Source organism: Malania oleifera, chromosome 4 (assembly GCF_029873635.1).
Source record: "Malania oleifera isolate guangnan ecotype guangnan chromosome 4, ASM2987363v1, whole genome shotgun sequence".
NCBI classification, from domain to species: Eukaryota; Viridiplantae; Streptophyta; class Magnoliopsida; order Santalales; family Ximeniaceae; genus Malania; species Malania oleifera.
In genome coordinates, this window is record NC_080420.1 from 123,177,515 (window position 1) to 123,202,576 (window position 25,062).

General features: G+C 35.8%; 2 protein-coding genes across 3 annotated transcripts; one reads left to right on the forward strand and one right to left on the reverse strand.

Annotated features, from left to right (window-relative positions):
* Positions 1 to 1,078: 1,078 nt before the first annotated feature.
* Positions 1,079 to 5,922, reverse strand: LOC131154390 (FACT complex subunit SPT16-like). Of its 2 annotated transcripts, XM_058107119.1 has the most exons (3): positions 5,564 to 5,922; positions 5,203 to 5,250; positions 1,079 to 4,576 (listed from the first exon to the last, which is right to left on the reverse strand). In XM_058107119.1, exon 3 carries the CDS (start codon positions 4,547 to 4,549, stop codon positions 1,337 to 1,339), a length of 3,213 nt encoding a protein of 1,070 aa, XP_057963102.1. In that variant the 5' UTR covers positions 4,550 to 4,576; positions 5,203 to 5,250; positions 5,564 to 5,922; the 3' UTR covers positions 1,079 to 1,336. The 2 variants fall into 2 exon arrangements, with proteins under 2 accessions (XP_057963102.1, XP_057963101.1); XM_058107118.1 differs by lacking the exon at positions 5,203 to 5,250.
* A 4,007-nt stretch (positions 5,923 to 9,929) lies between these two features.
* LOC131154391 (ATP-citrate synthase alpha chain protein 3) lies at positions 9,930 to 16,648 on the forward strand. Its single transcript, XM_058107120.1, has 12 exons — positions 9,930 to 10,213; positions 11,497 to 11,673; positions 11,756 to 11,917; positions 12,111 to 12,191; positions 12,787 to 12,838; positions 13,300 to 13,414; positions 13,514 to 13,595; positions 14,876 to 14,971; positions 15,110 to 15,211; positions 15,375 to 15,491; positions 15,577 to 15,693; positions 16,341 to 16,648. Exons 1-12 carry the CDS (start codon positions 10,115 to 10,117, stop codon positions 16,410 to 16,412), a joined length of 1,272 nt encoding a protein of 423 aa, XP_057963103.1. The 5' UTR covers positions 9,930 to 10,114; the 3' UTR covers positions 16,413 to 16,648.
* Positions 16,649 to 25,062: the final 8,414 nt, after the last annotated feature.

Consider the following 25,062-nt stretch of genomic DNA (forward strand, 5'->3'; position numbering starts at 1 on the left):
GTATAAACCGTCTCTTACTATTTCACAAAATTAAACTAAATAGGTTAATTTAACCGTTCATCTTACACATATGACTATCAAAATCGTAAAGTCAATCAAATAAGTGTACAATTTATAGTTTACTGAGAATTAATTATTTTAGTCAATATTAATTATGTAGGTTAGACTGATTAAACTAGGATTAATGATTAATATAGACATGAGAGTTTGATGAAAAACTAAATTTAAAGTCTTATACTTATGAAGTATTAAAATATTATTAATTAAATCTTTATATGTATATGCACTTTCTTAAAATATTATAATCCCTAGTTAATTGAATATCAAATCTTGACACAGGAATATTGAGAAAAAATGATATTATCATACACATGAATTATAGTCAAATAATGTTTATAACATTTAATATTTTAGAACTAAATAAATTAGTCATTTTGTTATAAAAATTCAAAAGAAAAAATCATAGGCTCCTTAGTTTTATTCAAATAAAGACTCTGCGTTAATTGGTTTTAAATTTAAAAACAAATGTCTCAACTAAATTTTTAAAAAAAAAAACATACAACAAAATTTGAATGGGACATTCATACCATATAAATAATAGGACTCATTCTTTTCCCCTACTCCCCGTGAAGAGGTCTAAGCACCAGGCTCAACCCACTTGGGCTATTATTTTTTTTCCCAATTTTAAAGAAAAGAATAATTCTTAGGGTTAAGACTAGAATAAAATTGTCAGATTTTTAAATTCAGGTACATGCCTTTAATATACCAAACATTTTCTCAAGTAGGTGGGTTCATTATCTTCATAGAAGAAGATATAAAAAAACACACACTCTTAACTAATCTATATATGGTAGATTGGTAGTCTATACTCAACCTGCTACTCTTGGACATTAATTCACATAATACTTTAACAATTTATCCACACTGGACGTCATAATTTAAAAGATGAAATCCTAGCCGTCATTGAAATGTGGCAAGACAAAACAGCTTTAGATTTTGCCCTTATGCTATGCTAGCCTACCATTACCCATACTCAATTTTCAATTCGCAACATAAAATGAGCTAAAAGACAGAAAGAAACAACCCAAAAAAAAAAAAATTCTTTCACAAAATTAGTACACTACCATTTACAAGAGAAATTACCATATCATCTAAAGGAGCTCTCCTTCGCTCTGCCCAAAATCCTGGACAAAGAGAGGCCACCATTTTTTTTAACTTTTCAATAGAAAAACAAACAGTTCATCCATCATACCTAAGTCAACTATTGCAACCACAGCAGATGTTGTGGTAAAATGCTACCCCACAGAAACATATTCTAACCAAAAACCAGCAATCTCTACCTAAACTTTGGCCGCTTTGGGAGGCTGCTGCCCCTGCTGCTGCTGCTAGGAGGACCTCGCCCCTTCCCATAAGCTTTCTTCCTTCTGTTCCTCTCCTCCTCACTATCCGACTCAGCTCCTTTTTCCCTGTCCGCATTGCTTGCTTCCCTCTCCAGCTCTTCCCATGTCTTCCCTTTCTCTTCCTCTGAGTCTTCCTCAGAAACCTCCTCCTCCTCATCTTCAGACTCCACCAGTGATTCACTGTCGGAGGCATCATCTTCAGACTCCGACTCCGACTGCACATCCGAAGGCTCGTAACCCTGATCCGAATCCTCTGTGTTGTCTGAGTCTGAATCAGAAGCATCCATGTTCAAAAACTCCCACCCCCCATCATCTATGAAGCTCTGCGGGTCATCAGTAATTGTCTTGAGTATCTGCCGCCAATTGAGATTAAGCCTGCTCTCATAGTACTTGATGTCTGTTGTGTCGAGCCATTCCTTTATCCCATCAAGGGCCGTGGAAGGGATCGAATCGATCCGAAACACATCCCGCTTGAAGTCTTTGAACACAATAGTCATGTCAAAGTTCTTCTGTCCAAGGCCAACTCTCTCAAGGTTTACAATCTCAATCTCACTTAGAGTAATCACTAGGAAAGGGGTCTCTACCAGCTCAACCAGGCAACTGGAAGTTGGGACAATGAATGCGGAGGCTTTATAGGGGACCCCATGAAAACCAAGCTCTCTCAAAGGCTGATCAAACTCGAGGTCAAGTCCTTTGAATTGGTTTTGCCCCCAGAGATCATTCACTCGATTCACAAAGTTCTGAAAATCCATGTTGATTTTATTCTTCCTGTCCCTCTCCCTTTGTTCTTCTTCAATCTCATCCGGATCATAGGCGGATCTCTTTCCACCTCCTAATGTCTGGACCACATCCATAACCTCAACATAGAACTGAATGTCCTTGGTTTTCTTATTTCCAACCATTATGTGATTGTGCAGATGGAAGTGGAGAAGAGTTATCATCTCCTTCTCTGCAGGCTGGAAAAATGCATGCTTGATGTTCCCATACATAACGTCCACACGCTCCTCCTGTCTATTGGTAGAATACCTAAACCCATTTATGTGAGCTTCTAGTGTACCAGGCAGCTTCCTTCCACGGCCACCAAAAGCAGGACGGATCCAAAGGTCAGGCAACCTTAATGGCTTGAATTTGGCCCCTGCAAGTTGAAGTTTCTCTTGGGTAACCAAAGTTGCCCTCTCTGCTCTCTCTGACTCCCTCGCCATAACATTTCGACGGAGTGTCTTAATGAGTTGAACTACTTCACTTATGTGCCTGGGATCTTTGGAACGGAAAGATACCTCCTTCAGATAAATAGACCCCTGATACTTCAAAGAGTTGGCATCGTGAGGATTAAAGGGGGTCCCAGGAACATTGAAGATTATTCTGATATAGCAATTTCGATTGGTATCCTGCTGGCTCGAGACAGTCCTAACAGTAGCAACATGGAAAGGTACCATGCTCCCATAAATTGGCAGAAGGATGGCCTCATTTTTCTGATCGATTTGAATCATAAGACCTCTGGGAGGGGGCAGATCATTGACACTCTTATAGGCGACAAGATCACTTGAAGTCTTCACAGCAGCACGATTGTCACCCGCTCCAGACCCCTCACCAGCAAGTCGCCGAGCAGTTTCTTCATTCTTCTGGCGAGCAAGTTCTGCCTGGTGCTGCCTACGGAGCTCCTCTTTTGATATCTCCTGGTTGTCTGACCTGAGTGTTGCCTTAGATTGAAAAGCTCCTGCGCCATTGGCCTCGGCCTTCACTTTTGGCTCTTCCTCCTCTTCTTCATCCTCATTAAATGAGTAAGCCACGTCTTTCACATCCTTAGTGCTCATTGAAGTCACCACTTCAGGCTTTTCACCAACAATAACAGTGTCCGCTAACAACAGAGAAAAATTCTTGCTTTTTGAACTACTGGTTTGGGCCTGCAAGTTCTGGAAACCCAACGAAACATTAAAAACCATGCCTGCTTTCAACACTCGATCATTCTTGGCATTAAGATTCAACCCCGACTCACGGAACTCAAGACCAATGCCTGTCCCAGCAGATTTTGTCAAGTTAGCCACGAATTCAGGAGCATCCTTCTCAACTACAGAAAGGGCTGCTTGATACACATCACTGGCCTTCCTACCAGGCCTCAAAGCACTAATTGCTGCTTCATGTGCCTGGAGTAAAACCTCATAAGCCTTGCTCTGAACCGTAGTGGCATCAATTAGGAAAGTCCTGGCAAGATTGGAGCAGTAGCTGTTATATCTGGAACCAATTGCACATAATATCACACTAGCAGAATCATAGTACAGATGCTCATCATTGCTGGAAGCACTAGGCCTGAGATCAAAAGTACCTCCACTTTGAAAGATTGGAGGGTAACAGATATCAACATTTTCTGCCTTCAGTTTCACCTTAACTTTGGTTGGCTCCAATATGGCCTTCTCTGTGTCATCCATTAAAGAAGAATGGGTGACTTTCTTTTCTTCATCAATAACATTCTCAAGCCTAGGAACCACAAAATTTTTCATCACAGAACCAGTTAAGAATGCAGCTTTCTTCACATTTGTAAGCTCACTACTGTCCTTGGCAGCAAACAGGTCGGACAAACCATTTGTTATATCAGCAAGCTGGAAATTTGAACTCTTCAGTCTCTCAGCCCATGTCTCCAAAAGATTCCCTTCTGGAGCCTCTCTAATTATGTGTCCAACAACAGGGGTATCAAGACCATCTGACTTTGCCAGAGCACGAATAGAGCGGAATATAGCATCCATTTCAGTAGTTCCATCAACAGTCTTAGCCTTCACATGCATAATGACCTCTGCACCCACGGCCTCTAGAGCAGGTTTTTTTAAGACTTCAAGCAAAGAGGCCTTTTTCTGACTACATAAAAAATGAATCTGCTTGTTCATAAAAACCATTATTGTCTCTGGGAACTCATACCCAAGAAGCCAAATATTCAACGCAGAGGATTTTAGGTAGCGCAGATCATCTGAAACAGGAGGCGTCGCTATTGCAAGCACATCAGAAGCACCCCATAAATCAGACCTGTTCCCATTCCAATGTGAATATAAAGACTTTAAGCGTTTGCTGAAATTATTCAGATCAATAGCATATGCAGGACTTGTGCCAGCAGATTTCCCATTTGCAGGTTGGGTGCCTCCGTTCCGACGTTCTGCCATTGAGAGTTTATTGGTTCTTAAACCACTCTGCACAGGAAAAAATCCAATTAGGAGAGAATTTAATAATTCTACATGCCATAACAAAAGCTTGAAAATCTCTCTCTACTATTGCAGAAGAAATTAGTCAATTTTTTTCATTCATTTCCTTTATTTCTTTGTATTAGAGTTACCTTCAGTTTGATTTTCCAATTAAACAAAAGAAAATAATTATTAAAAAAAACAACTAAAATGCTTACAGAAAGAATCCATTATAAAGTATTTTCACTTCCCCCTTGCATGCTTCCAAGGAACAAGACTAATTTATATTTCAGTAGAAGAAAATAATGAAGAATCCGAAGCTAAGAAAGTCATGCCTCAACAGACTAACATCTACTAATAAAAAAAATGGTGAACCTCTTCAAGCGGAAAGAACGCCACATTAACTAATTTGAAGTCATAGTGTAATGAATTTAAATTATTATCAATTTATCATCCTTTTTAAATATTATTTTTTTTTCTTATTAAAATAATTTTATTTTATTTTGTATTTATGTTTTCCATTTTTATTTTATTTTTATTTAATTCTGCATATGCATTACGATTAATGAGAAATGTTAATAGAAAAAAATCATTCACTGTAGTTTGATAAATATGCAAACAAGTTGCCCAATTACCGGTGTGGATTTCAGAAGTTAGGGTTAGGTTTCACGCCACTGCATCATCTAAAACAATAAGCACAAACAATCAGTTCATTTTCCCGAGTAAAACACCCAATATTTCATATTCAAAATTTAAAAAAAAAAAATCGAATTCGAAGCTAAATTAGGGTTTCCTGAGCTTCAACAGCCACAACAAAATGCCAAAATCAAACAAATCAAAACTTTAAAAAAAAAAACAAACCAAAACCCCTAAACATTTCAGACTACAACTCAAATAAAAATAAAAACCGAGGCTAAATTAGGGTTTCCTGAACATTCAAAACCACAACGAACTGCCAGAATCAATCAAACCGAAGCGAAAATTAACATTTCTTACTGCTCCAAAACAGGCTCTGGACGACCTTCAGGTTGAAAATGCGAAAATTTCGAAGCCAGCTAGTGTCAGGTCTCGCGCATACGGCGATGACAAATGCTAGGGGGCGAGAAATCTAGGGTTAGGGTTTCAAAAGCGGACGAAATGAAAAGAGCTCCGGAGAGAGCATGGAACGGAAAACAGGAGATTTTCGAAGAAAAGCTGATTTTCTAGATTGAAGATTGAACTTCAAAAAGAAAGCCACGAGAGATTGAAGATTGGATGAAGAAATCGGTGATTAAACGAGAGAGATTGAGAGAGGAGAGTGAGCGAGAGAGAGGAGATGGCCGAAGCGAGGAGGGAGGGAGTCGGCTTATTCGATTAGGAGGCGCTTCGACGAGGATTTATATATGTCCGACGGGTTTGGAATAACCCGCGTCATCGGAGAAAATTACTTAAAATGCCACCGCTTTTGCATAGTGAAATTACTGAAACGTCCTGCGCTCCCGCTGAATGGATGACGAAGATGCCGATGGGTGAATAGGGAATGTAGCATTGTACGGTGAAATTCAATTATTGCCCTTTATCTTCTGACGTGGCATCTATAACGAGCGGGAAAAGAAGCACTGATTTGCCTTCATTGATAAATGGCGGGAAGCGTCCTGTCGAAAAGACATTACAGTTGGTAAAATTTCAGTAATTTTATGATACCTCAAGTTGAAATTTTAACAATAGTAAAAATAAATAAATAAATATTTTTTATGAGCATTTTTATTAATAAATAGTATTTCATTCACATTTAAATAAGTATTTATTTAAAATATATTTTTATAAAATAATTTTTTGTATAAATTATTTATAATAAGTAAGACTAATTTTAGATAAATATATTTTAAATTTTAAGAAAAATACTTTACTATCAATAATTTTAAATGATCATTAAGTTAGACTAGTTATATTTATTTTATATTTTGTTATGTTGTTCTCTTAATTAATAGCATTTAGGTCTTTCAATAGAGCACGCACGTTGGACAATTTTGTGTCATATATAAGATGACGTTCTCTTTGAAAAACAAAAGTTGCTTGGTGTTTATCTTAATAATAGTTTGTTATAATTCATTTCTTAAGATAAATGACTTAAGTATTTAATTATGCAATTAATGTTAATTAATAGTCAGTAAGATATTAATTCAATTATTATATGTTGTTACAAAAATTAAACTATAAACATATTTGAAAATTTTCAAGATACTATTATAGATAATTTCTAAAACATACAAAGTATTTTATTTATAGAAAATTTTTTGAAGTATTAATTATTTTATGTATTATCTCATAAATTAATTCATTTATTAAAACTGGTTATAGAAATAATTGATTCAAATATTATTAAATTATTAATTTGTTATTAATAGTCGTTAAAAAGTTAAATTAAAATTTTAATTAAAAATTTAATCCATCTATTAGTGATCACTAAAATCATTAATTCAATTGTAATAGATATTATGAAATATATTAATTAAATTATTGCATTACATATTTAAAAAATAAATTACAAAATTATAATAGTATAGTGAACAAAAATAAATCGATAAACTCAATTATTATTAATAGTTATACAAATATTAATTTAATTGTTACAAGAGGTCACAAAAATTAAATTATAAATTTATGAGAAGGTTTTAAAAATTAGTCATTTTATTTATGAGGATTTTTAAAATATTAATATTTTAATTTAGTTTTCATATTAATTCATTTAGTATGGAAATTTTAATTAATTTAGAGACTCTTTTATGTATAAACCCATAAGTACTCTTAGTATTGCATATAAACCCTTAAGTATAAAATTATTATAAATTGAAAAATAATGGATAAAAACTAATAATAAATTCAATTAAGATAAATGGTTAATTTAATTATTATTAGATATTACAAAAGTTAAATCACAAATTTATGGAGCGATTATAAAATACCAATCATTTTATTATGTGAATATGTTTTAATCCTTACTTGCACATGTTGGTTAAGAATATCAATATTTACATTATATTAAATATAAAGTGTAATTATAATTATTTGATTAGATTTTCATAGGCCTGGCAAAACAGGTCATGACCAGTCGAGTCACTCGGATCCGCCCGTTTAAAATGGATTCAGGTTTAAAGAAGTTAATCCTTTTAATATTTGGGCGGGTCACAGGTTAACGTGTTTATAAATGGGTTCTCTGAGTTTGGGCTGTGCCGGGTGACCCATTATTTTGGATCCTTAATGCATAATGTCAGGCTGCCAGCTTCACAGTCACGACTCACTCACACATGTCGCACATGCCTTCAGGCTTCAGCAATTCTCAGAGTCTCACACTCTCAGTCAACACAAAAAAACCCTAAGGGCTCTAACCCGCGCCGTGGCTCTCAAGCTCTCAGCCTCTCATCACCTTTGACGTCTCAACTCTCACTATCTCAAATCTCATTCTCAATCCTCGATTCCTCTTCTTTCTTAACTCCTAACTCTCCTCTCCTCTCCTCTGGATCTAGTGCGCTGCAACGTGCCGGACGACCCCGACCTATCCTCTCATGAGTCTCCTCTCCTCTCCTCTGGATCTGGTGCGCTGCAACGTGCAAGACAGCCCCGACTTGTCCTCTCCCGAGTCTCCTCTCTTTTCCTCTAGTGCGCTGCTACTTGCCGGACCTGCCGGTGCTGTGAGTCTGCGAACGATCCACTCCACACCTAAAGTAGCTCGAGTCGTCGTCTCCTCCAGGCTCCACGGACCACAGCAACTGTCAGTCATCCCCAACTCCATAGATGGACAGACCACTTGACTCCTTGTGTTTTTTTTTTTTTTTACATTTTTAAAAAAATGTATTTATTATTTTTTACATTTTATGTTATTTTATTTAGAAATTAATACATATAATGCAATATTTTTTTTTAATTGTCATTTTATATAAAATTTTAAAAAGTAAATTATATATTTTTAAATGGATGACCCATTACCCGCCCATTAATTAAACCAGGCGGGTTAGGGTTGGTATGTGCATGATCTATTTAACATCGACCCATTTATGACCCGGCCCGTTGGTGACCCGCCCAAACCCAGCTGGCCCACCCGTTTTGCTAGGCCTAGATTTTCAACTGATTATAAAAGTTTTATGCATATAACCAATGCTCTTATAAATATTTTATATATTTGTAAGATGTTTAATATAAAATTTTAAAATTAATTTTGAATTGCATATATTTGTTTAATTTCATATAATCATTTGAGATGTCTATACTTATGAAAATGTTCATGTATGAACAAAAAAAAAATCCATTTATAGATGCAGTAATTTTGCGAATATTTCGAAATATCATCATATGATATTTTGATTCAAAATTTAAATTTTAAATTTTAAATTTTAAAAAGTTATTAAAATTGACTTCGTGAAAAGCACGTGCTAGTATCAAAATTATAAGTTATCCTTTAATTGTTTTATAAATTTCTTGTAATAATATTGAAAAAGTAAAAAATAAATAAGGTTATATTTTTGTAACTATTTAAAATTTTTAAAAAACAAAGGATTAAACCATTTTACACAATTAAGGAAAAAAATTGTCAACTAAAAATTCAAGGATACTTTTTTGTTTTTTGTAACTAGCCTATAAATTCTATTTCAATGTTTTTTTCTTTTTTGTTAGGCAAATTTCATCCAAATTCGATGGAAACATTACGGCTAAATAAAAGGGATTACGTCACAATCATATGGATCAAACCCTCATTAACTAATAAGTTCATATATTACCGTAACATCTTAGATAAGGATGGCAAACGGGTTAATGAACCGGATTCAGATGAGTCATAAACAAGTCGGGATTAAATATGTTTGGGTTCAGATTGACCTGTTTATTAACAAATGACTACTGTATAAATCAAAACTCATTCTTTTAATAAACAAGTCACTGGTTTAAAAAATATAATTTTTTTATTTCAAAAAGTTTTAAACATTTAATATAAAATGACATATTTTCTTTAAAAAAAAAATACTCTTTTATTTTATTTTTAAACGGGTCATAAATTGGGTGACCCAACTCGAATCCATTTAACCCATTTAATAAAATGGGTCGGGTCAGGATTGATATGTTTTTAAACGAGTTAACTTGTATTAAACTCATACCCGATTTAAACGGTCGGGTTACTGTCATCGTCGGATTTCGACTCGTTTTCACACCTTAATCTTATAATTCAAGATTTTAAATTTTATAGGGGAGCGACCTTTTCCAATGGGCCCATCTGTCCACATGTTAGAATTGGCATTGGTTGACGACCACCACTTGTGCGGCTGACGTGGTGATCCAGTGCATCCCAAATTAGTTTCAATAAATCCTGGGCGTCCCAACCGCCGCTGACCCACCTGCCCGCATTCAAGTTTCTTTCGTCTCTTGGATTGGTTCGGATCGTCTGGTGAGCCAACTGCTGAACGTCACTCCCAAGTCACCTTCTCCTCCTCCTCCTCAGAGATCTCTGTTCTCTATAAATCCCTCCTCGGGCCATCGCGGTTGCGAAGCCTTCCGTCGATTAATCTCGGTGCAATTCAGATGGCGCGGAAGAAGATCAGAGAATACGATTCCAAGCGGCTTCTCAAGGAGCACCTCAAGAGACTCGCCGCGATCGACCTCCGCATCTGCTCTGCTCAGGTTCTACTCCTATCTCCATTCTCGTTGTTTCTCCGTCCATGCACTTATTGGATGATTTAAACAGGAGTCGATATCATTGGGAGGAGTAAGATGTTTTAAATTTACACGGTCATTGTGGTAGAAGGATGATATTTGTTATTTTGAAGAATGAAATCCCAGTTCTTCCATCTGGATTGACATTTTCTTACTCCCTTGGGTCCTTCAATCCAAAATTTCGGGAATGCTCGTCTGAATTTAGTGGTAATGTTCGCTAAAAATTATGCGAGTTACAAATGTTGAAGCACAGTTGATTCCTGCGTACCAAATGTGGTCTATGGTGTGTTAATTATCTGCTGTCTGTATGGCTGCGGATCAAATTTGGGAAAATGAAAGAAAGCGATGAAAAATTTTGGAATTTTGTGCGGAGATGTAGTTTAGATGTTCTGAACTTTAACAATGAAAACTGCTCAGGAGAAAATCATTGCATTGAGTGAGCTCAGTTGAATGAATTAAGGCTGTTGCTTTCTCAGGTTTCCAATTTTGTATCTCCTGGGATTCTACATTTTAACTCTTCCAATATTGTTGTGGAAAACGTTAAATGCGAGGGATTTTTTTAATGATTTTTTTGGAGGGGCGACTGTGTGTATTACCCATGGAGAAAGACATTACAGTACTGTACTTGTATCCTTCTAGCCGGAATCTTATTAAAAACAGAAGCTATGATTGGTTTGGATCAATATGGAATTATTACCACATGTGTTTTAAAGATTTTTGGGAGGGTTGGGATATCTCCCAATAGTTTTAATAATTATTATGTGCTTCATTTGATTTATAAAATTTTTAATGGCTCCTATTTCTGACCTAGTTAGGTTAGGATGAACTTGCTTTAGATATTGAATTTAGGGGAACTATTTGTGAGGTAATTATGCACAACATTTATGCACAACCTTTGGATCCTAATTAAGATAGTTACTTCTATTATTGTTGCTTTCTCTGCCATCAAATGAATTGTTAATGTCTAAAATCACAGTAATGAATCTATAGTTGTGAGTGAGTTTGCTTTTTTAATATCTAAAAGAAATATGCCTTTTTTGGAGGGGATTGCAGTTTCGATCCTCTTTTTTATTGCACATTCATTTTTAGTAGCATTTCCTCAGCATTGATCCTCCTCTTTTATTGAACATTCATTTTTAGTTGCATTCTCAAATTTCTTATTCAGTAATGATTCTCAAAATGTTAGTCTTATCCTTTTAATAGAACATGTGGTTTGATCTGAAGAAGGAAAGTTTCTTTGTGTTGCTTAGGTGACGGAGTCAACAGACTTCACAGAGTTAACGAACAAAGAACCATGGCTTTCATCCACAAGATTGGTTGTGAAACCCGATATGTTGTTTGGGAAGCGTGGAAAGAGTGGCTTGGTGGCTTTGAATTTGGATCTAGCTCAAGTTTCTGAATTTGTGAAAGCACGCTTTGGTGTCGAGGTGCATTGAAGAACTCTTTTTTTTTTTTTTTTTTTAATATAATCAGACTTGTCCATTCACACATAAACTGGATCTTTTTTAGGTGGAGATGGGTAGTTGCAAGGCACCAATAACAACATTCATTGTAGAGCCATTCATTCCACATGACCAAGAATATTACCTTTCTATAGTCTCTGAAAGGCTTGGTAGCACCATTAGCTTCTCAGAGTGTGGCGGCATTGAAATTGAAGAGAATTGGGATAAGGTACGTTAATAAAGCAAATTTGTTGTGTTTATACATAAAATACAAATGTCATTGTTTGTACATTTTTTGGAATGCTTGTTTTGTTTTGTTTTTTGTTTTTGCTATCCGTTTTGAACTCATTTTGTTTGACAGCGTATTTGTTTACATTTTCTTGGGATAAAGGGGCATTTTTTCAAATATTTGATTTACACAGGTTAAGACTATATTCCTTCCAACTGAAAAACCAATGACCCAGGAAGAATGTGCTTCCCTGACTGCTACACTTCCCCTAGAGGTAAGTTATATTTTTATTTGTTAATTTCCAGTTATTTTTAGCTTCTTTACTCCCAAAAAGATCTTGATCTTTATGATTGCAAGACAGGTTTTGTGTGTTTTTTTTCTGATGTAAAAACAAAATAGCTCATCCATATATCCTTCGGCACAAAATTGACATGCTTCCAATTGAATCAAATGAATTCTTATAAATAATAAAAAGGAAAATCAAACTATGAAGAGCATATATAGTAAGAAAAAAATCATAAATAGACAAGAGAATGTTCTTTTTGCTAATACAATACTTTTGATAACAAGGAGTCTCATTGTTCTTGAACTTGTTGTACCTTCTGGTATTTCCATGAATTATGTCATTTAAGTTGCATCCTTGTAGCTTGTGATCAATTCATAGTTGCTTCAATGCACACTTTATATCAAGAAGGAAACATTTTTTGTCCTATCCCACATATTGATTTCATTTTGGCATGTTACTGCCCCCTCATACTTCAGGATTTTGGTATCCTATAAACTTTGATTGCTTTCTGTCTCAACTGTGGCACTGTTCTTAGTTTGGCTACTTCTCTGATTTTTCTAATTTCACTTTTGTTCTCATTCAGGTTCGAGCAAAAATTGGTGACTTTATACAAGGAGTGTTCACTGTATTTCACGGTACTGCAATTAATTTATGCATGGTTGATTTTGTTAGATTACCACTTTACCTAAAAGCTTAAAGCTTTAACGCTCCCTCACACGTGCAGCCTGATAGCACGTGATAAATAACACCTATTATAGGGAACACAATAATTTTTTTTTTAAATACCACAAAATAAATGCGGGCGACAAGACTAGAACCCAAGATCTCCTAGAAACCGGCTCTAATACCATTAAGCTTTTAAGTAAAGTGGCAATCTAACAGATTTAAGTAGTTGTTTTAAATATTCAATGGAGGATGTTCAGAGGGTAGAAAAAAATTAGAATTTTATTTTATTTTTTTTTTCATTTTCCCAAAAAAAAAAAAGTGAAAGGGATGGTCATGCCATAATTTTTTTATTAATCACTTCGATTTTATTATGATTTTTTAGTTTATCAAAGCAGCTTAGTTAAGAAAATGTTATATATTGCCTTTACAGATCTTGATTTCAGTTTCCTAGAGATGAATCCATTTACACTGGTGAATGGCGAGCCATATCCATTGGATATGAGGGGAGAATTGGATGATACTGCTGCCTTCAAGAACTTTAAGAAGTACATAGCTGATCAACATAGATATAAAGGCAAAATAATTGTTCAGTTTGAATGTACATTGTTTGGTTTCTCATTTCATTACTATTGCTATACTTTCAGGTGGGGTAATATTGAGTTTCCACTACCTTTTGGAAGAGTTTTGAGTCCTACTGAAAGCTTCATTCACTCACTGGATGAGAAGGTAGTTTAATAACTCATGTTTGTTTTCATTATATCATCTATGGCTGGTAATTGTTATTATTAAGTGTTAATCATGGTTAAAATAACTCTAATCCTACTATGACATGCAAAGAGACAATATTTCTTTCTTGACCCTTGTGAACACATGCCACACATCTTTATCATACAATGCTATGACATGGGAGCACTCTCCAAGGTTCTTGCGGCTTTCAGAAATGAATTCATTATTTTTCTTTAAGTGGAAATTGTAAGCAGTCTATGGTAGTCATCCTTCCCCCCCCCCCCCTTCCCCTGGATGCACAGACACGCACAGACACCCCTCCACCTTCTCTCCCCTCTTTAAGCAAGTTCTGGTAGAGCTGAACATCAGATGCCGTGCCTTTATATTATACAATTGAATCCAACAATGGAACTAGCCCTAAATGGATCTGAGTGGACAAAATTGATTCGTGTTGCTGAGACTCCATGATTGTGAGGAAGACTTAAATATCCTTCTTGTCATCCTACTAAATATCATCTGTTAAAGTGAAAGAACTGTTATGTATGATCTAGGAATTGTACAATGGAATTTAAAAGCAGCAAATAATAAAGAACGAATATGGAGCACATACATGCAGTATATCTGAAGGCAAAACTTAACAATGCAAAGATTTACGTGGTTTGGCAAAACCTACATCCACAGGAGCAATCGGAAAAGTTTTTCACTATGAGAATGTCAAAGAACACAATACAATACAATACAATGATCTTCCACACTCAGAATATACCCAAAATGGTATATTTATAAACACTTCAGAGCCTTCCCTCCAAATACCCAACCATATTAACGCTCACATTCAAATTTTGAAATCTGCCTCATTGCCCGAGCAAATCAGTTGACTAATTCAGACAGAATGTAATTGTCTGCATTCTGGATTAATCAGTTGATTGATTTGGCCAATCAGTTGTTGGTTTACTGCTGTTCATCTACACAAGTGATTTCAAATATGTTTTCTTTCTTTGTTTATGCACTCCATCAAGTATAGGAGTCACAAAAACACAACAAGAACAAAACATACACTGGACTTCAGTGTTGGGGTTCTTGAAGTTAGTTTATAAAGCTTACACTTTTACTTTTAGATAATACCAGATTGAGCTCCAATACCCCCAGTGTAAAAGTTGTTTCCTCTATATGTGTTTTGTTTGGTAAGTTCTTTCCTATGCTTGAGATCAATCTTGGGATTTTGGGTCTATGTACAACAGAAGGCAACAGCTCTTATCATATTCTTGTGTATATTTTAGACAAGTGCTTCATTGAAGTTCACTGTTTTGAACCCTAAAGGACGCATCTGGACAATGGTTGCTGGAGGTGGTGCTAGTGTTATATATGCTGATACAGTAAGTGCACTGACATACTATATATATGCATTCATCATTGATGACGTAGTGTCTGGAATATGGTACTAACATTTACTGTTAAAAACGCAGAAGACATTTTATTATAAATCTGTGTAATTTGTATCTCTTTCTAAGTAGGTTGGAGATTTGGGCTATGCATCAGAGCTTGGTAATTATGCAGAGTATAGTGGAGCTCCAAATGAAGAAGAAGTCTTGCAGTATGCCAGAGTTGTTATTGATGTAAGAAATCAAAGAGTTTGTTTTAATTTTTATTTTTGTTTTCTGTTTTGTTTTTTTTTTGTTTGTTTTATTTATTTTATTTTTCTTTGAGCTCCTGCTTTGTCCTTGGTCAAGCTAACAACATTATAATTTGAATTTTGTATCGAATATTCTGCCTTTGCAGTGTGCTACTGCCAATCCTGATGGTCGTAAGAGAGCCCTTCTTATTGGAGGGGGGATTGCTAATTTTACTGATGTTGCTGCCACATTCAATGGGATTATTCAGGCTTTGCGGGAGAAGGTATGGTAGACATGAAATATACCAATTGCACTTTGATGGTTTAGTCTCTCATCTCCACTTTCAAAACTGTTACTTCGGGTTACAGGAACCCAACTTAAAAGCATCTAGGATGCACATCTATGTCAGAAGAGGAGGACCCAACTATCAGACTGGTTTGGAAAAGATGCGTGGCTTGGGTGAGGAATTGGGAGTTCCCCTTGAGGTAACTAATAGATGACAGTTCATTCTCTGGATCTGAAACCACATTTGCCGGGCTTTCTGAATTGAATTCTCTCAGTATTTAGGATTCCTTGTGGAAGTCCGCTAATTGCTAAGCAATCTGAAATCTCATAGAAGTCTGCTAAAAAAAAGTTTTGGCCGCTTGAATTTGATTAAATCTGGCAGAAGTGAGAATATAGAGCTGTTTCTTGCTCTGAACTATTTATTGACCCAGAAAGAAAGGCTGTGGTAGAGGATTAGCATTTACAAATGTTAAAGGTTGTAGCGTTTTAATTTTTAAAGCTTATAGCTTTTAAGCTACTCGGCTTAGTTTGGCCCCTATGTAGCTTTTTAAAAGGACCTTCTAGAAAAGAGCTGATGAAAAGGATTTGATTGAGATTGTTGTAAAAATTGTTTGGTGTTCCTATGAAAAAAGGAGCTGTTAGAAAGAAAAAATATGGGTTTAAGTGTTTGATGAAAAATTCTAAGATGACTGAAAGTATTTAAAATGACTAAAATTAATAGGTTTTTTCGAGAAATGTAATTAATACGTTGATAATTTTGTAATACGTTGATAATTTTGAGTTAAATTACAATGCTCTTGTTTGTGGATTCAATTGCTTATTGACTATGTAAATGAATATTTTGCAGGTTTATGGGCCTGAGGCCACAATGACTGGCATTTGCAAGCAAGCAATAGATTGCATCATGTCTGCCGCATGAGGCCATCTTCAACCTTCAAGTTCAATGCATTTTGCTATAGTAATTTGGCGAAAGACCTTTTTGAAGGTGCAAGCTGGGTTGGGCTGTTGTAGACTACAAAACGTCATTTTCTTTCTGTACAATTTTGAAACAAATTTCTTAATAAATGTATTACACGATTGTAGAGTCATTGGATCGAATTTGTGTTTCAGCGACAATCGCATTACAATTCAATGAATAACCAATCGTAAATGCAATCCTTTGTTATTTTAATGGCGACAGCTCATCATATTGAACTCGGGACAGCTGATCATCAATTTTCCCCTTCAATACAATTTTTTATAAGAATAATGTATGCATGTAGGTATGTACATATGCATGCATGCATGCATGTATGTATGTATGTAGGTATGTACGTATGTTTGTAAAAAAGAGAAGGCCCTGGTGTTTCTGCTTGACTGTAGAAAAGGTGATAACTTGGAAACTTCATAGCAGGGAGTTTGGCACAAGTTGATTGCCAGAGGAGCAAAATAGCATTTCATATAATAATATAATTTTGGCGTGTAGTTTTCATTGGATTCCCTACATATAAGAATTGGCATCCACTGCACTTTCCTGGGTTTTTACCTGCTCCGCGTGTTTTGTAATTTCAATTGTCTGCTTGTTAACTATTTTGTTTTCTCACGAGCTAAACAAAACAGTATGCTGCTACCCAACTTTTCTGAGTTCTATTTCAAATTTGGGAAACGGAAGAAAGAAAATTTTCTATCTTTAGTAGGGAGAGAATATACAATGAAACCTAATTTCTACTTTGTCTTTATTTTTCTTTTTCATTTTCTCGAACAAAATCCGAAACCTAAAATGGAGATCATGCCGATGCCACAATTTGAAACTCAAGGTGGGAAACTCATTCGGGGCTCTTGCACGTAACAAATTGATGTTACACCTCAGCCAACCCTAATGTCAAATTGGCAAAGAAGCACGTCCAAAAAACTCATGATGAGTTGAGAAAAACTTGCAAATAAATGGAGGATTTGAAACATACTAGCTCCCAAGGGTTCTAGTTGAATCCTGTGCTACTTTCGTAGGTCCAAAAATAAATGTAACATATTGTTTAGCCCTAGATGCACTTAGGTCTGGTGAGGGAATCCCACTGAAAATGGTAACCGCTGCTTACAATTATTTCTAAGGCCAGGTGAGGGAATGCCACTGGCTGCCAAAAAAGGGGTGGGGAGGGGGGAGGAGGGAGAGTGGGTATTAAATGTTGGGCTTTGTGGAGTCTAGTTGTGTTTGATCCAGATGACCCAAACCGAAATAATGTTGCGTGGTTTTTTAATGGGAGATTTTTTACTGAGACTTAGTCCATGGGTGGAAAAATTTTGTAGGCCCATTTTGTAACCCATTGTGAATCTTGTGCGCAAGATATATATAGAAATCATTGTTTTTGTGGTGATTAGGGTTTTTTTTTTTATGCAATTTTAGAGAGAGAGGAAAATGTAATGACCCGAATAATAATAATAATGGTATTTAAATAGAGAGAAAGGAAAATAGAAACAGTAACAGAAGGAGGCAGTCGACTTCGTCGATGACATCGCACTTTGAGAGTAATAATCAAGAGAAGATTTTGGAAGTCTAAAATTTGTCGACGAGGGTGTAAGTTCGTCGACGAATTTTCTACAGGACTCATTGACTAGGTGACGTGTCTCGTCGACGAATCCGACCCTATAAATAGCAAAAACCCGGATTTAAACGCATAAAATTAAGAAAAAAATCACTCACTCTCTCTCTCTCTCTCTCTCTCTCTCTTCCTTCGGTTTCTCTCTCCTCTCTCTTCGATTTCGGCTCTGTCGTTCCCCAGATCGACGATCTGAGGTCACCACGACGCTCCTGGGGAAGTTCTCTCCAAATCTGCCGGAGCGGATCGTTGGTGGAAGCGAGTTGAAATTCATCCCTGAGTTGAGGTAAGACTTTTTATGCCAAATTTGGTTTTACTGTAATTATAGGAAATGATATTCACGTGAAAGCTGAAATTTAGTTCTGCGAGTTATTGTTTTCAGAGAGTTGAACGAGGAATCCTACGAGTGCAGGATCGAAAATTTTAGGAAGTTTCTTTCAGTATCAAGTAAGGAAATAAATTAAAGCAGTTATTTTCCATGCAAATTATTCTTATTTGTCGGTAAATTTATTTTCGGGAAAACATGTATTTTATCTGTATATTATGAAGGAAATGCACATTTGGGGAAAATACTGCTATTATGTTGAAATGTATATATATATATATATGAGATGTCAGAAATTATGATTTTAAAATATAATGTATGGTTTTATACAGCAAATGTGTGGCATGAATATTACTTTACGTGAGAAGTATTATGATATGACAATGTTATGGATGAAGTATGTTTTTCAGAGATTATGAAAGAATACAGTACATTATGATTTTAAAGTACATGATAAATGATTTATTTATTTCGAATGATATGTATGAGATATTTGGCGCAAGGCCTGTGATTGATAGCCGGCGCGAGACCGTGTTTTGCGTATGATTTCGGCACGAGGCCGTATTTATGAAATGTTCGGCGCAAGGCTGTATTTATGAAATTATAGATATGCTATCAATCTATTTATGTTAAGTGCTATATTATCATGTACTATATGTTATCAAAACTTGGATGTTAGTTTAGCTCAGTTTCAGGAGCACGGTACCATATCTTATAGATCAGATATCTATGTTTAGATTGGTGCTAACCACCCCACGAGGGGGTGGGAGTTGGATAGTCGATATGACTTTCAGTGTAGAGTTATAGATGTCTACTTAGCAGTCCGGACTAGAGTGTGGCGGGCTCATCGTACTTACAAACATTTTTGACTCGGCAGTAGTTGGCCAGCCATTGTCGGGTTCCGCTTTCAGGCAGCACAACCCGTCAAGGGGGATAATACATGACATTAGCTAGCTATTCATCCTGGGTATGTTTTTAGTATTATTAGTTACACCATACAGTTATGATTAGTATGATGTAGTAGAAATATGAAACTATACGTTTTTGCAATTATTAAATGATGAATGTTTTCTGGTATGGAGTGTGTACTGTATATCTATAATATTATTAAGTATTCATGTTGCAACACAACTGTATTTAGTTTATTTTCTCTTACTGAGAAGTGTCTCACCCCTGAACATTAAATGATTTTCAGGGAACCAAGAAAGACCAGCGGATCGAGGCTGCCATTGAGATAGAGTGATACTACCTCGATAAGAGGGTAAGTTCTGATCTAGGGCAGGAAATTCATATTGTAGGTCCCTAGACATGAGTATATGTTTGGAAATTTTTGGTGATTGTATATAAATACAGTGCTTTGGGATTACAGTTAACTCTGGTATTATGTATTTTGTGGTAATGAGGTTGATGATTTACATTTACTGCTGCCTAGGTTCCGCTGTGTATGACAGGTGTCCCTGCTACCTACGTGTTCGGGTTGACTATTTTATTTATTATGTTTTATTATATGTTAAGATAAACATGTCGTTACATAAAAACTGTACGACTGCACTCTATATTTTTCCATGATAATAATGAATCCCCATAACTCTGTGAACGTAGGCAAAATTGCCAAACCACGTAAATACTATCTTGTGCGTGTGATTCTTTTTTTCTTTCGGTGTGTGTTTTTCTCTATTTTGTTTCTCACAAGTTTTTTAGGAATTTCGTGCTAATTCCCCTACAGCTGCTATCAAAGTCTAGGGTTAGGTTTGAGTGGGAGCAATGGCAGAGGAAGCAGGAAAGACGCCTAAAATAGAAAAGTTTGATGGCACAAACTTTGGATTCTAGAAAATGCAAACCGAGGGTTATCTTTATGGGAAGAAGTTGCATCTGCCGCTTCTAGGGGAAAAACCTGCGACTATGAAGGATGAGGAATGGACTCTTCTTGACAAATAGGTACTGGAGTTATCAAATTAACTCTATTTAGGTATGTCGCACACAATGTTGTAAAGGGTAAGAGCACAACAGATCTGATAAAGGCTTTGTGTGGTATATATAAAAAGTTGTCAGTAAACAACAAGGTACATCTAATGAAGAAATTGTTCAATTTGAAAATGACAGAGAATGCATCAGTAGCACAACATCTGAATGAGTTTAACACTATCACAAATCAATTGTCGTCTATAGAAATTGATTTTAATGATGAGATCCGTGTACTGATCGTTTTGGCTTCCTTGCCAAACAGTTGGGAGGCAATGAGGGTGATAGTAAGCAATTCTACAAGAAAAGAAAAACTAAAGTACAATGACATACAAGAGTTAATTCTGGCTAAGGAGATTCGCAGAAAAGATGCAGGTGAAACCTTAGGATCTGGTTATGCCCTAAACCTTAAGTAAAGAGGCAAAGGTAATGATAGAAATTCAAATCGGGGCATATCAAAATCCAAAAATTATAATCAGAGCATAAGTAAATCTAGATCAGACCAAGAAGTACAATGCTGCAACTGTGGGAAAACATGTCACTTTAGGAGGTAATGCAAAAGTCCTAAGAAGAAGAATGAAGATGATTTTGCTAATGCTATAACAGAAGAGGTACAAGATGCATTACTTCTTGCAGTAGACAATCCACTTGATGATTGGGTTTTGGACTCAGGAGCTTCGTTTCACACCACTCCACACTAAGAAATCATATAGAACTATGTTACATGTGATTTTGGTAAGGTGTATTTGGCTGATGGTATAACCTTGGATGTTGTGGGTATGAGAAACGTCCGAATATTGTTGCCCAATGGGTCTGTTTGGTTACTAGAGAAGGTTCGACATATTCCTGACCAAAGGTGGAATCTGATTTCTGTTGGACAACTTGATGATGAAGGGCATGCAATGTTGTTTGTTGGTGGTACTTGGAAGGTTACAAAGGGAGCTAGAGTATTAGCTCGTGGAAAAAAGACTGGTACTCTATATATGACCTAAAGTCCTAGAGACACAAATGCAGTTGTTGAAGCAAGTACTGATACAAGCTTATGATACTGCAGACTTGGTCAAATGAGTGAGAAAGGGATGAAGATGCTGCTGTCAAAATGGAAACTACCAAAATTGAAGTCCATTGATTTTGACATGTGTGAAAGTTGCATCTTAGGAAAGTAGAAAAATGTGAGCTTCTTGAAAACTGGTAGGACACCGAAGGCTGAAAATTTAGAGTTAATACACACTGATTTGTGGGGCATTCTCCAGTTGCATCCCTTTGAGGTTCAAGGTATTACATCACTTTCAATAATGACTCAAGAAGAAAGGCATGAGTTTATTTTCTGAAAAATAATCTGATGTATTTAAGAATTTTAAGAAGTGGAAGGCTATGGTTGAGATAGAAACAGGTTTGAAAGTAAGATGTTTAAGGTCAGACAATGGAGGAGAGTACATAGATGGAGGGTTTAGTGAGTATTGTGCTGCACATAGAATCAATATGGAAAAGACCATTCCTTCGACACCACAAAAAAATGGTGTGGTTGAGCGCATGAATAGAACTCTCAATGAGCATGCTAGGAGTATGAGGTTGTATACTAAACTACCAAAAACTTACTGAGTTGATGCTGTTAGTACTGCAACTTACTTGATAAACCGAAGTCCTTTAGTTCCCATGAAGTTCAGACTTCCTGAAAAGGTTTAGAGCAATAAAGAAGTAAAGTTTTCTCATTTAAAAGTTTTTGGTTGTGTTTCTTATGTTCATATTGATTCCGATGCTCATAGTAAACTTGATGCAAAGTCTAAAATATGTTTTTTCATTGGCTATGGTGATGAGAAATTTGGATATCGTTTTTGGAATGAACAAAATAGAAAAATCATCAAAAGTAGAAATGTGATATTTAATGAACAGGTTATATACAAGGACAAGTCAACTGTAGTGTTAGATGTCACAGAGATAGATCAAAAGAAATCTGGTTTTGTCAACTTAGATAAATTGACTGAAAGTACTATCCAGAAAAGGGGTGAAGAGGATAAAGAGAATGTAGAATCACAGGTAGATCAGAGTATACCTGCAGCTGAAGTCTGTAGATCTTTCAGGACCATAAAACATCCACAACATTATTCAACTGCTCTAAATTATCTCCTTTTGACTGATAGTGGTGAGTGAGAGTGTTATGATGAAGCCTTGCAGGATAAAAATTCAAGAAAGCGGGAGTTAGCCATAAAGGATGAGATGGATTCGTTGTTGAGGAATCAGACATGGGAACTGACTGAATTACTAGTAGGGTAGAAGACTTTGCACAACAAGTGGGTATACAGAATAAAGAATGAGCATGATGGTAGCAAGCGTTATAAGGCCAAATTAGTCGTCAAAAAGTTCCAGCAGAAGAAGGGCATTGACTACTCAGAAATATTTGTTGATTAAGGTGTAATCCCAAGAGGGGGGGTGAATTGGATATTAAAAAAAAATAATCCACTTAATTTCCTTTTACACACTTCTTATAAGTTTACCAACTACTTGTAGTTGCTTAATTATGTGTGAGTGTGGCAATCCTATCTATGCATGCAATATACTCAATTTAAATATATTGCGGAAAATAAAGAGTAAAAGGAAGAGAGAAGACAAACGCGATTTTACGAGGTTCAGCCGACTTGGCCTACGTCTTCGCCTTGAGCAACCACTCAAGGATTCACTAAAAACCCTGCTCCTTAAAGTGAGACGGAGCTTCCCTTACAAACCGCTGCTTACAAGAGGTACAACTCCCTCCTTATCCACTGCTCACAAGAGGTACAGCTTCCTCCTCACACTCGGTTCACAACCCGAACTGCGTTTACAATGAAATCTGAAAATAACACTCAAAACAATGCTTCTAACAAAAGCTTGTGAGTACAATTCAATTTCCTAGTACATTAACATATGATATAACTTGAAACTTAAGAATGTATGAAAAACGATACAATCGTTTGATGTATGATATGCGTCAACACACAAATTCGTATTTAATCAAAACTCCCAAGTGAAAATATATTTGGAATGCTTTGGAGTCCACTAGGGTTCTTGATTCACTTTGTAAAGATGCACAAGTATATTTGAAGTGAGCTATTTAACAAAAATTTGACTTGAATACAACTCAATCAAAAATCACAAAGTTTTCCTTTAAGTTCCAATATTTTAATCAAAGTAGGTTTTTCAATAAGAAGCCAAATGAACAATATATATGAATATGTGTTTATGTACTTCTTGAATCGCAAATCAATCAACCAAGCTAACAAGTTTTTCTCAAAACATGATCTTTTCAAAAATCAGTTTTTATATGTGAATACACACTCAAGATCAAAACCTCTTTCTAATGATAAACACGTAAAGAGATGAGAGGTTCTTGAAAAGTAATAACTTGACAGATCAAACCTTAATACTGGATTAAAGTTTAGTTGGATGAATGAATGCCCTTTTGATTTCAGTAGAGATTTTCCCAACGAAGATGGAAGAAGATTGAAGTGCAGAAAATCGGCTCTAGGGTTCAAGTCTTGCAATGATATGTATATCTTTCTTGTTGTGTCTCTTAGCTTGTGTTCTAGGGTTTAGATATTCATAATATATATTATATTACCCTTAGAATTAATCTCAGCCATTGGATCAATAAGATACTTTGCATGTCTTTTTAATAAAAAACTGATTTTTAGGCTTTCCCGCGAGTTCAAGCAACTGAACTTGACTTCTGGCTCCTGAAGTGTCAACTTCAGGCGCCTGAGGTTCCAAGGTCAGGCTACCAAAGAGCCTCGGCCAGGTTCTGTCTTCTCCATTTAATTCTTCAGGCGACTGAACTTAATCTTCAGGCAACCGAACAAATTCTTCAAGCTACTGAGGTTTGAGTTCAGGCGACTGAAATCCCCATTTTCTCAAATTTTCATTTCTAACTATAAAATCTGTTTGGCTCCTTTTCTTGGGTATTTCATAAAATATATTTTTCATGATTTTGAAAACATTTCAAGGTCCATGAGAGTTTTCTAATGATGTACATGAAATGCATGAATCCTAAAATCATTATAAGTTATAATGAGCCTCAAATTAAATCATATGAAAATGTTAATACATGAGTTCTAAATACCCTTTCCCAAGATATTCTTGAATTTCGCCACTTGCATCTTGATTCCCGTACTCTTTGAGTTCCATGGATCTTGTCAAGATTTGTTAACTTTCAGTGCATGCTTAGTGTAAGTCCTGTTCACAAACTCAATGCACAGATCAAATATCAAGTGATTTGTCATTATCAAAACAAGATTGGACTCGTATAGTCAACAATATTTTCTCCAGTTGTAAACATGTCAACAATTAGACTAGTACTAGGAATGGTGGCTGTAGAAAACCTACATTTTGAGCAGTTAGATGTGAAGACGACATTCCTTCATGGTGAATTGGAGGAAGACATTTCATGATTCAACAAGAATGGTTCATTGTTCAGGGACAAGAGAATTTAGTCTGCAAACTGAAAAAGAGCTTGTATGGCCTAAAACAAGCTCCACGACAGTGGTACAAGAAATTTGACAGTTTTATGCATAGATTTGGGTTCAAGAGATGTGAAGTTGATCACTGTTGCTATGTTAAGTTCTTTGGCAATTCTTACATCATTTTACTACTGTCTGTAGATGTTATGCTCGTTGCAGGGTCTAACTATAACGACCCGAAGAATAATGTTATTTAAATAATAAAGAGGGAGGGAAATG

Coding starts and splice junctions, on each gene's coding strand:
- LOC131154391 (XM_058107120.1), top strand. CDS start 10,115: ATGGCGCGGAAGAAGATCAGAGAATACGATTCCAAGCGGCTTCTCAAG. Junction 10,214..11,496: donor TCCGCATCTGCTCTGCTCAG/GTTCTACTCCTA, acceptor TGTGTTGCTTAG/GTGACGGAGTCAACAGACTT. Junction 12,839..13,299: donor AGTGTTCACTGTATTTCACG/GTACTGCAATTA, acceptor TTGCCTTTACAG/ATCTTGATTTCAGTTTCCTA.
- LOC131154390 (XM_058107118.1), bottom strand. CDS start 4,549: ATGGCAGAACGTCGGAACGGAGGCACCCAACCTGCAAATGGGAAATCT.